Genomic DNA, 15,482 nt, shown 5'->3' with positions numbered 1-15,482 from the left:
GAGCAAAACTGCAACCAAATGCAGCTGTACTAGTAAGAAGATGCCAAAGTTGTTATATAAATAACAGCAAACTCAAAAGAAATCTTCCTGCAGGTGATGTAAAAAGAGGGATAGCTGCTGGGGAGCAGTAGAGACTAAATTTCTCTGAGTTAGCAAAGTGTCAAGAGTGTAAGCATGTAGTGGGTTTAGTAGATGGTTTCTGAGGGTGTCAGAAAACTTTCCCTTGCCAGAGGAGTGGGGCTAGAGAGGTTGTTAAAGCATTACTCAAAGAAATAATCCCTAGATTTGGAATTCCTTAGGGGCTATCTTCCAACAGTGGGTTTCATTTTGTTTCAGAAGTAGACCAGGGAGTGTCAAGGTTTCTTCAACTTAAATGAGATTTTCACACCCCTTGGAGGCCAGTCTAGTGGAAAGGCAGGAAAATGAACCAAACTCTTAAAAGGCAAATTTCAAAGTGGTGTCAGGAAACTCAGCTCAAGTAGGTAGATGTTTTACCAGTCACCTTCATGAGAATTAGAATTATCTCATGAGTTAAGGAAGGAGTCAGTTCTTTTGAAATATTGTATGGGAAACCATAGCCAAATGAAAGTATAGGAACACAGAGTGATCCAATGCCCATTAAAGGGGAAGGTATGTTAAAAGATTATTTGCTGTCTATTTCCTGTGTTTTATCATCCTTACACAGGTAGCCTGATCAGCGAGCTCCTTTGCCCTTGGACGAGATGGTATGCAATTTCCAGCCTGGAGATTCAGTCTACATCTGTTCCTGGAAAGATGAACTACTGAGGAAAAAATGGAAGGGACCTTACATCGTACTATTGACTGCCTACACCGCTGTGAAAGCGGAAGGAATTAACTCTTGGATCCACTACTTGTGAGTCTAACGAGGAAGGAATTAACTCTTGGATCCACTACTTGTGAGTCAAACCAGCTGCTCTGCCAGAAGCTAAGGACAAGTGAAGAGCTGTCTCAGCGGGACCATTAAAGACTATATTGTCATGCAATCAGGTCATAAAATGAAGGGTTATACATTTTTGTTCTTTTCCATGTTATAGAGTCAGCTATGTTTTTTTCCAAAAATGGGATTGGTCTGAGAATGTGTTGAAAAACTCAGCCAAAAATATTGTAAATTCTTCTTGGTTTTGTCCAGCTGAGGGAATCTCTGTAGAGGAGGTATTCAGCTCATGTTTATTAGAAGTAGCAACTCCTGCTCATCTTTTGAGAAATTATGCTTTGTTTAAAGATTATGGGCAAGATGTTACTTACGCTAACTACCTTGATCTGGGAAAATTATAAGGTGAGACTTACGGGAGATGTAAAAACATATCTGCAAGTTTCAAAGGGGGGAAAATTTGATGTCCAAAAGGGTTAATAGTTTACAAAGTGAGCAATCAGGATCGCCCGTCTTGAGACCATAGTGAGGGAGCAGAAGGTCCTTAGAAACAGACCACTGTATCTACTTTGTGGTTAGCTCTTGTTTAGATAGGAGCTGCAACAGGATATAAGGTTAAATAATAACTTAGTGGTAGCCAACAGGATAAAGATAACCTCTAGTTACCTTAGGTGATTATACTATCAAAAACACACCTCTAGGAGGAGACTTTATATGAAAATGTGTATGTAAACGGCGCGCTGGCTGCTGTCCGTGCTCGGTGGTGGGAGGCGGGGTGAGGGGCGGGCAGGCAGGGGGCGCGGGTCAGGCGGGAAGGGTGGGAAGGACGGGAACGGGGGCTGCGGGTCCCGCGCCAGGCGTTCCCCGGGCCGGCGGCGGGGTGCAGCGGCGCATGCCCGGCGCGCGGTCAGCTGACGCCGCTGCGTCATCGGGCGGCGGGTTGAAGAGCGGCGGCAGCTCCGCTGCTTCCTGCCTGCCTGCGCGCCGCCGTCCGTCATGCTGTGGCTCCTGCTCCCGCTGGCCGGCCTGGCGGCGCTGCTCCGGGCGGCGGTGAGTGCCCTCGTACCCCCTGCGCCGTGCGGCCCGCGGGCTGCTGAGGGCGGCCCCGAGCTCTGAGGGGCGCGCGGGGACGCCGGCTGGAAGGGGGCTTTCTCCCACCCCCAGAGGAAGACGGTTAACTTCAGTCCGTTTTTAATTCCTTTGGGGCGTGCGGTTCCTGGGTCGTGGTATTCAGGGACCCCGTGCTGGGCCTGCGGCTGCGCCGCGGGGGGAGCCGGCGGGGCAGGTGCGGCGGCGGCGGCGCGAGGGAGCGGCTCCTCCCGCCGAGGCCTGCCCGCGGCGGCCCGCGCCGCGCTGTCCGGAGGATGGGCCGGCGGTGAGCGGTGCCGCCGCTTTCAGCGGAGGGGTCGTGGGCGCGGTTGCGTGCGGGCCCAAGCGGCGCTGCTGGCGGTGCTCCTTCCGCCGGTTGGACTCCGCTCTGGGGAATAACGTATTACGAGGCCTCGTTAAACGTAAGCAACGCATTTGGGGTGGAGGGGGAGTGGAGCTGCAGTTACCAGATAGTGAGACTCCATTAGCAGCTCCTGTGGGAAAACTTGCTCTTCCTGTGGCGTGTGAGAGAGGAGGGAAAGGAGTTCTTCCTGTCCTGCCCGACTCTTGTTGCCCCTTTGTCCAGTGGCACTGCCTAAGCAAGGTCCCAGGGAAGTCCTTAGTCCTTGCAGTTGCTGTGGGAACTGTGCCTTGTCACTTCTGCCTTGAGTGTGAACAACAGTGTCAGTGTTATCTTGAGAGATGTTGCAGCAGAATGGCGGGCAGGTGGTTAAAGCCGTGTGATAAGTAGCACAGCTTCATGGGAGACTTTTATGAAAGGGAAGCTTGGATGACAGTAAGTATCATCTCTGAGGGACGGGGTTATGGCTGAGACTTTAAAAATTCTGAAGGTAATGGGCAAGAGGAATGGAGAATGAATACTCATGAAATTCAGTAATATTAGAAGAGGGGCACTTGGTCGATTTACTAGATTAGTTTAGAACAGATGAAATACTTTATGTAGTGAATTTCAGGAATTTGTTGCAACGAGTGGTTATAGGTAGTATTTAACAGATTCCAAAAAAGTATTAGCCAAATTAAAATACATCAGGTTCATAAATGACATCCAAAAATTACTAGGCAAGAGCTTGCCTTGTAACAGCCCTAATGTAACAGCTTTGTCTGGAGAAGTATGAAGGAAGCAGACCACAGACAGTGTCAGGGTCATGTCATTTCTTTAAACAGCATTTCTTATTGCTGTTATCCAGACACAATGTGGCCTAGTGTCTAGAGGCACTGCGGACTCCAACCAGTAGGGTGTTTCTTATGCTCTTTATCTTCCTAGCTTTGCTTATTTTCTGTAGAGACGTGTGTAAAATGGCACTGTTTTTTAAGAAGAGCGTTGTAACAGCTGAGAGAGCTTGAAGAACTGAGGCTGGGAGGTGCGCTTTCTCTGTCAACCCCCAGTTCCCTGACCAAGCAGTGAGGGAAGGGGTTGTCTTAAAACTTGGCCTAGCCCTCAACATATGGCATGATCCTATCATCACAGAGGTGCTAATGTTCTTTTAAATTAGCTTGGGAAGGTTATATGCTGCAGATAAGCAACCTGGCAAACTCAAACTCACTCCAGAACCCTGCAAGACTGCTTTTCTGCCCCAGTTCTGAGATATTTTTGGCTGTAACGATTGCTTACTTTTTTTCCTGCTGTGGACTGAGAGACAGGAAGTGTTTTGAAAGCCATGCAGTGACATACACTTGCTTTAAGTAAGATAGTTTGCTATCTCAAAACTGGTCTCTATTGTATGTTATGAAAGACCATCCAAACTTTTTTCAACTATGGTTAAAATAAAGCAGTGGATTTATTTTAAATAGAAATGTGCGAACTAGGCAAGAGAGAAACACTATGAACTGTGAGCAAAATACAGAGAAAAACAGGGAGTTCTGGTATGATTCAAGCTTAACTGATGCTTGCTTATTTATTTTCAATCTGGGAGCAGAGATGCATTAGACTTGGTGCTCCCTTTACTTCTAAAGGAGCACAATGTGTGATGGTTTAGTCCCTTTCCAGTTTAATTGCATCTTGATAGAACAGGTTATGTTGAAATGGCTATTGAGTCTTGGGAACTGTATGTGTAGTGGATGTGAGCAGCAAAACAAAATGTGGGTTTCACTGGTTCTGTTGATTTTGAGGGCTTTGGGGAAGTCTTACTCACAACTGGAGGCAAGGCTATCTGCTGATACATCATCTGCAGTTTCTGGGACTGCAGTTTTGTCTGGTAGCTATTCCACTGGGGATTTCATTGCCGCTGTAGTACGTGTTAGTAGAACCTCTTGCGTTCAGTAAGAATGGTGTAGGGTGATGCCTGCTTTTAAAATGTAGCCAACTGCTTGGGAAGAAGAACAGAAAACACATGTGCGAAGTTATCAGCAGAAGCATCTTAGTCACAGAACCATATGAAATTTACAAATACTGTAGTGATTGTTTGCAAATACTATAATGATAGTTTCCAGCACTCATTGTATCACTGTTGTGATCTATTGCCATCTGCTATGAGGAAGTCTTAATGAGGAAATGGCATATAAAAAAAAAGGGGGGGGAGCAGGAGTTGTTGAGGAAGGCAGGCAGGGAGCTTGGAAGTTGACTGCCAGAATTCAATGTTTTCAGTTGTTTGGGTTATCCCACATCAGGAAATCTCCCCCCTGTTTTTATGACAGTGATTCTGCATGACCCAGTGTCCTGGGTAGCATGTACAGAGTAACAGTCCTTTATTGCAGTCTGGGAAAAAGGGAATGTGTGTAATATTTTAAAACGGCTGATACTGGTTCCTGGTTGCAGGCTTCATTGGCCCAAGGCATCCCTTCGTAACCACACTATTGCCTGCTGGAGAATTCTGCAGAACAGAAGGCAACGGGCAGGAAGCAAAGATGATCTCCTTCAAGCAACTGCCTCTTGAAGCAAAGGCTGCAGTGGCTGCAGGAGTGGTATTCTTCTCCATGATGCTATCACGGAGTTACCTGGCAGAACAACTCGAGCTCAGGATGCGGCGCTGGCTACTAAGGCTGCAGATGGCACTATTTGCTAATGCGCTTATGTTGATAGGATCTCTTCATGTTTGGAGGAGCACAGTCACCACGTTCTCCAGGTCTTCAGCTGTCAGCTCCTTCTGTTTCGTGCCGTGGAAAATAGCTGTCTTCATGTTTCTAGCTTTGGCTCATTCAAGCTTCTTTACATTGCTATTTCTCGTTGCGGAAGAGCCCTATTTCTTTTCTTTAGCTGCGTACACCTGCTTGGGGGCATATATCCTTCTTATCTTCTTCCTCTTCGCTCTAGGCTCTGTAGAGCAGGCTTACAAGCTCTTGACTGGGAGAGGCGCTAAGGCAGGTGCTGGCAACAAGAACAGCAGAACAGCGATGAAACCGGTTTTGGCAGTCATGCTGACTGTTGTGCTGACTGTTGTGGGGCTGTTAAATGCTTCCCGGCCTCCCACTGTGAATTCAGTGGAGATTCCTGTTCACAAGCTGCCCTCAACAATGAATAATCTGAAAGTTGTGTTGCTTTCAGATATCCATCTGGGACCTACAGTTGGGAAGACCAAGCTTGCTATGATCGTGAGAATGGTTAAGGCTTTGAAACCAGATATCACTGTGATTGTTGGGGACCTGACGGACTCTGAGGCAGAGATCATACGACCTGCTGTTGAGCCTCTTGGAGAACTTTACTCCCCTCTGGGGACTTACTTTGTCACAGGAAACCATGAGTACTACACATCAGATGTTAGCAACTGGTTTGAGCTGTTAAAATCATTTAACATTCGGCCACTCCATAATGAGAATGTGAAGATTGTTTCACCGAAGAGCACTGATGATTGGTTCTGCCTGGCTGGCGTTGACGATATTGAAGCAGATGTATTGCGCTACTCAGGACATGGCATGGATTTAAAAAAAGCTCTCAGAGATTGTAGCAGTGAGCATGCAATAGTGCTGCTAGCTCATCAGCCAGTTGCTGCAAAGTGGGCCCTTCAGGAGAGGCCAGACATAAATTTAATTCTCTCTGGCCATACTCATGGAGGACAGATGTTCCCACTAAATGCTGGGGCTTATTTTCTGAATCCCTTCTTTGTTGGCTTGTACAAAGTTGGGCAGAACACCTTTGTCTATGTCAGCCCCGGGACGATGTACTTTGGAATACCCATGAGGCTGGGCAGCAGAGCTGAAATAACGGAGATAATACTACGTTCTCCTTGAGAGGTTTTCCTTTTGGCAGACTTCTACTATACTTTTTGGTCAGTGTATTGGCTCTTCTGGTCTGAAAACAAATTTTTTTTCAGGGAAGCTGGAGATGTGTTAGGGTGGACTTCAGCAGGTTCTGTTAAGTTTGAGCAGAAAACACTAACTGTATCTTGAGGCTATGGAACAAATTGGGGGCATGTTAAAATACTGAAGAAATTAATTCTTTGAGTTCATTATTATTGAGGTTTTGCACTTAAAGATAACACTGATGTCATGGAGAAAACGTGTGTCCTGTGCGTGTTTAGTAACATCTATGTCTTGTGGCTACTTCATGTTCCACTGTTTATTATCCATCGGGCAGCTACCTTGCCAAATCTCAGACAGGTGAAGTTTCGATCTCTTGCAGTGAAATCACTCACGCATGTTTTGTGGAAGGGACTACAGAGTGTCCACTGAGTATGTGAACTCTAGAAGCCTTATGCTAGAAATGTTACAGGAAGGGACAGTTTTGGGTTTTTTATTGAGGCTGGATATCTTTATCCTGCTGTCTGTCTGCAGCGTGCACTAGGGCTTCCAGTCTGAGCTGATAACGAAGGGTGAAAGTAGCTGACTTTCTGCAGGCATTTTCCCCAAAATAACTTGGCATCTAGTAATTACTGAAAATAGCTCTAATAAAAGCAAATGAGAAAGAAATCTTGTGATTAACATCATTTCTGTTGCTGTCTGAGCATACAATACCTGCTGATGTAAAGCACAAAATCCAAAGTTGAAATAGTCTCTTTTCTCTTCATGCTGTTTTTTTGTTTATGCTTAATTTCTCTTCTGTGATTTTTCTCTTGCAAGAGTAAGGAGATGCTATTTGAAAACAATGCAGATAGGTTAATGCTTCAGTTTTGTTTAAGGTTTTAATATTTCAAGTAAATGGTGTCCTTTTTAAGAAGTCTAAACTCTGCAGCAGGTGACTTAATTGCATTTGTGCATCAATGTCTTGGTTGTCTGATAGGCACAGAGCAGAATAACTGCTACAGGATAATGAGGGATGAAGAATTTCTCTGTCTTTCCCAGAAGGACCACAGCACAAATTAGTATTGTTCAGGGATATTTGAGGTATTAGAAAATATTAATAAAAGCATTCTTGCTTCCATATCTTTATATTCCTCTAAGAAAGCCAGGATGTAAATTAATGTGTGTACATTGTCCAGACTGATGGAAGAGTTTAATTCTGTACATCTTCATCTCTCCTCCCCTTCCAGCTCAGAGTTGCCATATGAAACACCATGAACAATATGAGTCTGAGAATCCTAGCTCTGACTTTGAAGTTTCTGACTGTAGCCACAGGGTCTCCCTTGCTCTGCCTTTTTGCCCCACCAGTACCCAGGTTCCTCTCGGGCTGACCTGTGTAGCCTGGGATAAGAGAGATCAGTGCTTATGCAGGAGGCTGAGAATGGCAAGACCAGAACTGATGCAGTCTTTTCCTGCCTTCCTGTATGATAATGAACCAGACACGCTGCTTCTGTTTTATTCTTCAGCTCCTGTTCTCACTTTGCAGAAGATGTGCACACCTTCACACCCCACTCTCCCTGGCAGTTTCTAACTGCTAAGCTGGTTTTGTATCTCGTTTCTCTGTACAGCCATCTTGTGTTTTTACTCATAGAAATGTTGAGAAATCCTGTAAATGCGTCATGTGTGCTGGATGGTTGGTGGGACAGCTGGAGAAGTAAGTCCTTTTCTATTCTGAAAACTGAACACCTGACCAGCCAGACTCTCTACTTGCCAGACTAGATAATTTCTGTTTCCTAGCACCTATAATTTTGTAAAATTTTTTATGCTTATGCAGTAGTATCTGCTGAAGTATCCTGAAGTTTCCACGTGTGTTTAGCACTGCCTGCTACGTACATGGATCCTTCTGAGGTTCTTTTCTGTTGATGGTATAGTGTCAAATGGTCTTATGTAGAGAGAATCTTGATCACCTTGATATCCTCTGTTGACTTACCAGCATGCCTTCAGTTAAAAGCTCTATGCTGAGTTTAGTAGTGCAGAGCATTTCCCCATGGCCAGCGGTCCAGGAGGATGGATAGCTTTTCATTTGTTATGCTGAGGGGTATTACTGTGTTAAGAAGGCTAATTGTTAAGCAAGTTTTCTTGTTGGGAGGCTTTTGTGGCACTGATTTTAGATGATGGTAGTTTCCCAGTGAGTTGCTAGTATTATTTTTTTCTCATTCCCCGCCCTTTTTATTTCTGTCCAAATGTGTGCAAAAACCTAGCTGAAGTGGTCCTTCCATCCCAGGGATGCCTAGATGACTTCATCAATTTGCATGTGCCATGCTTCGAAGATCTTTGTGTATCCTTTTAGGAGTGGTCATATTATCATTTCATAAATTTGAGTTCTCCCAATGTAATTTAGGTTTTGTCCTTTTTTAAATCACTCCCTCTGAAAGCTTGTTTACATCATTAGTTACCACTTAAAGTGTTTTCTTTCTGTGCCAAAACACTTCAAAGCTTTTTTCAAATGGTACTTTTTAAAAAAAGTATAAATGGAAAGTATCCCAGATCAACTTTCTCTTTGATAGTAAGAGGAATTAACATTTTCTAAAATCTAAGACAGCGATCCCTACTTGTCCTTCAAGGCTTTTTCTAGACTTTTTCCAATTTGACTTGAATGTGTATGATTTAGACCTGTGTTCAGTATTCCAGATGAAAAAAAAATTGCTATGCTGCTTATTTTGTAATTTTTTGGTATTTTTTGTATTTTTTTGATGTATGTAATGTATTTGATCCAGAGAACTTAACTAAATATATGTATGTTTCTTCCTTTAAAAGGCCAGTTCACTGGGGAGGGAGGAAGCTAATTGCTGTCAGAATAATACCAGAATAGAATAGTATCATCACTTTGTCAAAATTATATTTATTACATTATATAGTCGGTATAGATTGAATTTGAAAATGTGTAAATTGTGGTATAATAAATGCTTTGAATGTTGGGATTTAATAAAACTTTATTTGCTTATCAAGAAAGATGGCTCTAATGACCTTTTATTTTGTACCAATGTTTATTGTAGCAGTATATACTGAATAATTTTAACACACTAATTCTGTTTACCAACAAAAAGCTACTGACAGTGAATCTGACTAGTTTTGGAAAAGTCTTATGCCCACACTGCTAAGTAAGACACGGTGGAAAGTGGGAAAGGTAAGGCCACTATTAAATTTACCTAATGCCCACTAGGGAGAAGAAGCACAGGCTGAAGAGAAAAGAACCACTGCAAGGGCAGAGGAGAGATACTAGGAGAGTTTTTTGGAAGGAGCAGAAGAACATGAGTAGTTTGTGGTTCTCAATTTTGATGTTTAAGCTTTGGGGTAGAGAAAGGGGTGTTTACCTTTGAATGGTCTAAGTAAGAGATGCTAGAAATCTTCACAAGTGGAGGGGTTCATTGAGGGTTTGTATCAACACTTGTTTGCTTTCCAAATAAGAAAAAGAAATGGTTTGGAAATTTGGAGAATAAGAGATTCTAGTCACTGTTAAATAGTGTTGTGTGCTGAAGCTATGAATCTTTCCTGTTTTGAGATATGTTATGTGGTATAAAATGTTGAAATAACATTAAGGTTGCCAAAATAACTTCTTTTTTGACTTAAGGACAAATTCTTTAGTTCTTCCCTTTTCCTTGAGAGTGTGTTATGAGCATGTTAAGATGAAACATTATACCGTTGCCTCTAAGGGTCTGAACTTTCAGCTGGGCATTAATATGAAGTATGAATGAACTGGCATCCTAAACAGTGTGCAGTTAGTTTTGTGTCTGTTGAATCTGCTTGCCAAACTAGCAGACCCACTACCCCGTCTCCGCGGGAGAAGCAGGGAATTCATTCCCTCTGTGTATGCAGAACTGTGAGTATCCAGTATTGACAGAGCCAGACAGAAATTCATGATGAGAATGTTTTTGTTTCCGTTGCAAGCTCTGGTCTGCAAGGAGTGGTTCAAGTCATGCACTGACAATGAGAGAATGCTGCATAATTGATCGTGAAGGGAAGTCTGTTTACAATGGGCAATGAATGAGGTGAATCAGTAAGTGCTCTGAAAGCTTCCTCCTGCTCCTCACCCCTATAATAATGCTGTATCAGGAAGTGTATGTGTAAGGAAGGTGATTTACAGCTATGGTCACAACTTAAACATGGCCTTTAAATGGTAACCGGTTCAATGATGATCACTTTCATAACTAATACCTTCTTTTTATTGTTTTAAGAAATTCTTGTTTCTCTGCCAGAGGTGTCTGTCCGCTGAGGGTGGAGCTTTGTAAACAGTTGATTCAATGTTCAGCATCTCTCAACAGTTACTTGCCATTAATGGCGTGAGTATCTTTTCCATAGGCCTCTGGACTTGTTAGTCTAAGCAAGGGGGTTAAAATCCTCTTTCAGAGGGAAACAGCAGCAGGTTATTTTGACACTCCTTTATTTCCAGGGATAATGGCCTTTTAATGTGCTTTTTTTCCTAATGCTTCTCTTTTTTCTTCTTTTTTAATATTGCAGAATTGTATTGTTGCACCTGAGTTCTGAGTTTCATTTAGTCATGATCATTTTGAAGCACTCTGTTCTGCATTAATGCTGCAACTTGTCACAGTACCCTAGAGTAAAAAATATGTGAAGAATGTGAAACATTTGCTTGGTGTTTGTTAGGGTGAATGGTTTCTTTAGGGAACGGATACACACAGTACAATTCCATCCTAGTGCAGTATGCTCAGGATTCAAGATGCAGGTTATAGATTAAAGATGAGCAAAATGTCACTTAGATTTGAATTGAAAGGAAAGTAAGAATATGGTAGATACCTGTGCATCCTCTGCAGTGGTAACTTATTTAAGGTTTAACAGCCTGGAGTTACTACAACACCACAATTTCCCAGGGAGGATCCCAACCTTTGAGTTACTTTTGTTCCAGAGCAGTTGGCTTGTGTTTCTCAGCTCTGTAAGGGTCTGGTTTTGTGAACTGCCACATCCATACTTTAGTCAAGATTTATTTCAACTTACATCGAACTCTGTTAAGTAATGTTAAGAATGGGTCCATGTTTGTGGGATCAGGGCTTGAGTAGCTTCCTCTATGCAATACTTTGCAGTCCTTTACAGTTCTTGTTTCCCTGCCAGCTCAGTGATGGGCTTTCTCACATCTGTTGTTGCATGTCTACCACACAGGTAATTTCATTTGTCCACTGTTGGTAGTGATATGGATTGTTGTGTGCATTTAAGACATTTTCCACAACTTTATTTCAGGCTTTCTGGGAAGAAATACCTTTATCACAGTTGCAGCATGCTGTAGTCTTCCTCCTCCTTGGAGTTCATAGTCTTCAAATGTTTGTGGAGTGTTATCTCTCTCAGTTGCTCTGTTTAATGGCAATCTAGGGATAGACATGTTTACTCAGCAATTTCGTCCTCCAGTTTTCAGGAGAGTGTGTTTTTGATTTATACTCTTGTTCTTTTGGCCTGTGACACATTGCACTGGCTCCTTTTTGCTGTCTTGGTTGGCGGTTGTGTCCCGTTGTTGGCCAGGAGTCTCAGTACTTGCAGCTTTATGGTTACATATGCCTGCTGCTTTTCACTTTTTCCATTCTGTTCTCTTTACCTGTAATTGTACACACTACTGTAACAAAATTGTTCATCAGTTAACAGAAGGAAGTGGTTTAACAGGAAGGTCCTTCAAAACTGTAGTCTGTTGGTCCCTACGTAACCTCAGGGCAGATTGCCTCAGATAGTGGATGGCTCTTGTGCAGCAGGGGTCACCTGGGGTTGAATGGTGGTCTGCATCTCTCTTGCCTTCTAACTTCTTCGCTTTTAGTTCATGTAATCAATTTCCTAATTGCTAAGCCCCATTCTCAATATGGGACAGGCCAAGGCCCATCTTTTCAAGGACAAGGCCAGAGTCCTTCAACAGCTTTTAATTTACAGTATTGAAAGGTGTGTTTCATTTGGACTGGTATAATGTCCAATGAATCATGTGGTTTGTTTGGCTGACTTCTGACTTATTTTCTGATAGGTTTAGAGAAGGAACTGATTGCATTTGCTGACTTGCAATTGTACTTTGTAAATCGTTAATGATCTTTCATTAAAGGGGCTTTTTTAGTGCGCTTAGTAATTAATCTGATAAAATGCAAATACAAAATCATAGAACCTGAAGACAAATAACCAACTATTCAGAGGCGTGTGGAGGACAAAAATTAGTAAGTGGGCCAGGGGTGCCAAACATATATAGGAAATGTAAAATGTGAGATGTTAACGTTTGTTTAAAAAAAAAAAGAACTTTTAACTCTTACTTTTTTTGAGACATGGGGCCAGACACTTCAAAAAAGGTCTTCTGGTTTTCCTTGTTCTTAACAAGTGAAAGGATAACTGCTGTTGATCATAGTAATTTAAATCTTACTAAGATTATAGGCTCACTTGAGGAGTCATCCCATGCACTTGAAGTTAAGGTATTTTTCTTATGGCTAGGAAGTACAGATTCTTATTCTTAATTCACTTGCCTCTTTAAGTTCACTGGGTTGGGTGTGCTTAGCTGGAAAAGTATTAAAAGTACAGTTTTCTCTGAAAATGACAAATTTTTAGTGACTTCATAAACATTTGCAGTTTGCCAGACTGATATCTCAGTTTTATATTTACTAGAAACTAAGCTTTCAAATGTGTATGTATGGGTGCCCTGGAGCATTTGGAATGTGGTATTTGTTCCTCAAAAGCTCCCAACAGGCTTTTGCTTCTAGACTTGAGCATGACACTAAGTTGGAATTAGTGCTGTGTTTTTCAGCAGTTTGGTGAGTTGAAGCATTGAGTGCGAAGTCTTGGCACTCACCAGATCTCCCCTAATTAATTCCTCATCATTTGCACTGGTGTAAGCAACTGCAAAATGTATCACAGTAGAAAGTTAGTGCTATATACTCGTTAAAAGTGGAGAATGCATGCAGCATATTTTGATGTAGTAGTGAATCCTGTCATTGCTAAGTGGTTGGCAGATGTATTGTAGTCCTTTGGTGCGTTAGGCTCAGGTGGGCTACATGTAGCTAGTGGAGAGCTGTTCACCATCAGTTATTTGAATGTCATTGTACCTTCTATTGTGGATGACCCACATATGTTGTATAGACTGCTGTGTCTTTCAAGGGAGAAAAAGATTATATTATGTGGTTTTTTTTGTTTATATGCAGAGTATACCCCAGAGGAGTTTTGGGATTGATTATGACTGTGACTGCTTTGTCAAGGATGGGAGACCTTTCCGTTACATCTCAGGTAGCATTCACTACTCACGGGTGCCCCAGTATTACTGGAGAGACCGCTTGTTGAAGATGAAGATGGCAGGACTTGATGCTATTCAAACGTAAGTAGCTGTTGACTTTCAAAGTGATTTGTAGTCCTGGGCGAGGTATGAGAAGTGGTTAAGTAGAATGCTACCATTGTTACTTGATTTATCAATTTTTAAGTAATAGGTGACAAAGCTCTGGAGAAAGGAAGGGTGGTACCTGATGACCTCAAACAGCACCAACTGGAACAATTAAGCAGCTTATAGCTAACAATCCACTTCCCTGCTGATAGGCAACACTTCTTGCTTCACAACCCAGGGTGCAAATGAGTCCTGAAATAAATTTTTGGACTGTGAACTTTGGCAACTATGAAACTGTTGTATGTGCCCTGCCTCTGCCAAGGGCATCGTCATCTCTGGTCCAAGGCAAATGGGTGAGAGGCCACAGTAACCTGTTAAATACAGCCTAGGTTGTTTCACCCTGAAGCGTTGAAAATATTGGCAAAGGCTGCAGTAGTATCTAAAGCTATTTTACCAGGAGTGTTTAAATTTAGAAAAATAGTTGGGAAGTAGGTGTACTTTTTAAAAAAAGACAGTTTAAACAGCTTTCAGTTGCATGTACCAAACCTTTAGTCCATCTTTCTTGACTTTCCTACCTGGTTGTGTACTTATTCCAACAGGTGAGGCACAGACTAAAAAAAACCCACAACTTACTCTTATTTTTGCTAAAGCTTCCTTGGCAAGGGAAGAGGAGTGGTAGAAAAGTGTAGGGCACAGCCTTTTCAAGTAATGGTTGTAATTCCCAAAAATGTTTGTTTTTCTTTCCTAAATCATTATAAGGCTTAGAGCTTCTCTTCAAACCAGCCTGCTTCTGTGCTATGGACTGCAAGACAGTGTTGGTTCTGGCAGTGCAGAATCTGTAGGCCTGGGTACTTTGCTCCGCAGGAGTGTTGCACCCTCTCTCCTTCCCCTTTTCTGAAATCTATATTTTGTTTGAACTGCAAGTTGCAGGGTTGCCATGTATGCTTGAGGATGTGATTAGTAAGGATTAGTATGTAAAAAACAGATGGCGGGCAAAGAAAAGAAGTTTATTTTTTTCAAATGTAAGCTTCTCTATTTTTTGTATGTCTTAAAACTCTTCGCTGTGTTGTGATAACATAGTGACTTTTTGTTTGGTGGATGTTTTTTGGGGTGTGTTTTGTTTTCTAATAAAGCAAGCAAGTTCTATCTTCCCCCAGATAAGAACAATGGGATTAAATAACGTAATGCCTTAAGACAGAGTTGCTGGAATTGCCCATGTAATTATTTAATGCTGCAATAAAAGATACCTCAAAGGGACCTGAAGATTATACCTCTTGGTGTCTGGCTTGAAGATCAGCCTAGGTCCTGACAGTGACTCTGTGACTCCTGTGATGTGTAGTGTCTCATACTTCCCTTATGTCTCTGATTTATTTTCGTCCTCTTCCCAACACCCACACATCTTCAGTGCTCTCTGTTAATTTCCAGCTTTGTCAAGCAATCCCTTCCTTTTATTCTTTGGAATTGCCTATTCATGTCTCTGCTGCATCACTGGTCTTTTGAGATAGGAATCTTTTCTTTTCCATTCGCCCCATCACTGCTGTTTAATGGCGAAATTACTGCAGGGATGTGTGTGGTGGGTTTTTTTGTTTCTGTTGTTTCCCTCTTCCTTTGTAATCTCCTACTAACAAGGTTTTTTTCCTTTTTGTCCTTTTTTCCACTTGTTGAGGTCTCTTACTCTGTGCTTTACTGTTTTGCATTAGTGTGGTTCTGCTGTGCAGGGAGGAGTGGAGATTACCTTGTGTTGCTGGTGTTGTCTGGTCTCTGTTGGTCTTGGGAGAGCTGAGTTTCTGTTTAGGCACAGAAGGTATAGTACAGCTAGCAAGTGTTGCCTTGTGGTTATGTTATGCCTATGGCCTTAGGTGGTGTTGCTGGATCACTGATGATGGATAAAAAGGTTTTTTTGCAACCTGCTTTCTTTTTTGTAGAACAGACTGGGATTCTTTAGCTTTCTCCTCTGTCATTGCTTACCTTTGGATTTTTTCTACT

At 42.4% G+C, this 15,482-nt stretch overlaps 2 protein-coding genes across 2 annotated transcripts in view; both read left to right on the top strand.

The window, feature by feature from the left end:
- Positions 1–1,897: 1,897 nt before the first annotated feature.
- Positions 1,898–9,129, top strand: TMPPE (transmembrane protein with metallophosphoesterase domain). Its single transcript, XM_086614539.1, has 2 exons — positions 1,898–1,942; positions 4,758–9,129. The coding sequence occupies exon 2, from the start codon at positions 4,847–4,849 to the stop codon at positions 6,164–6,166; it is 1,320 nt and encodes a 439-aa protein (XP_086470665.1). The 5' UTR covers positions 1,898–1,942; positions 4,758–4,846; the 3' UTR covers positions 6,167–9,129.
- A 4,285-nt stretch (positions 9,130–13,414) lies between these two features.
- Positions 13,415–15,482, top strand: part of GLB1 (galactosidase beta 1) — a 36,154-nt gene continuing 34,086 nt past the window's right edge. Inside the window, exon 1 of the mRNA XM_009988158.2 lies at positions 13,415–13,493. Coding sequence (XP_009986460.2) covers positions 13,462–13,493 — 32 coding nt within the window. The 5' untranslated portion in view covers positions 13,415–13,461. The remainder of the gene's footprint in view (positions 13,494–15,482) is intronic.

This window comes from Tauraco erythrolophus, chromosome 7 (assembly GCF_009769465.1).
Source record: "Tauraco erythrolophus isolate bTauEry1 chromosome 7, bTauEry1.pri, whole genome shotgun sequence".
In the NCBI taxonomy this organism is placed as follows: domain Eukaryota; kingdom Metazoa; phylum Chordata; class Aves; order Musophagiformes; family Musophagidae; genus Tauraco; species Tauraco erythrolophus.
Note: the sequence above shows the minus strand (reverse complement) of the source record. Positions and strands in the feature narration are given on the sequence as shown.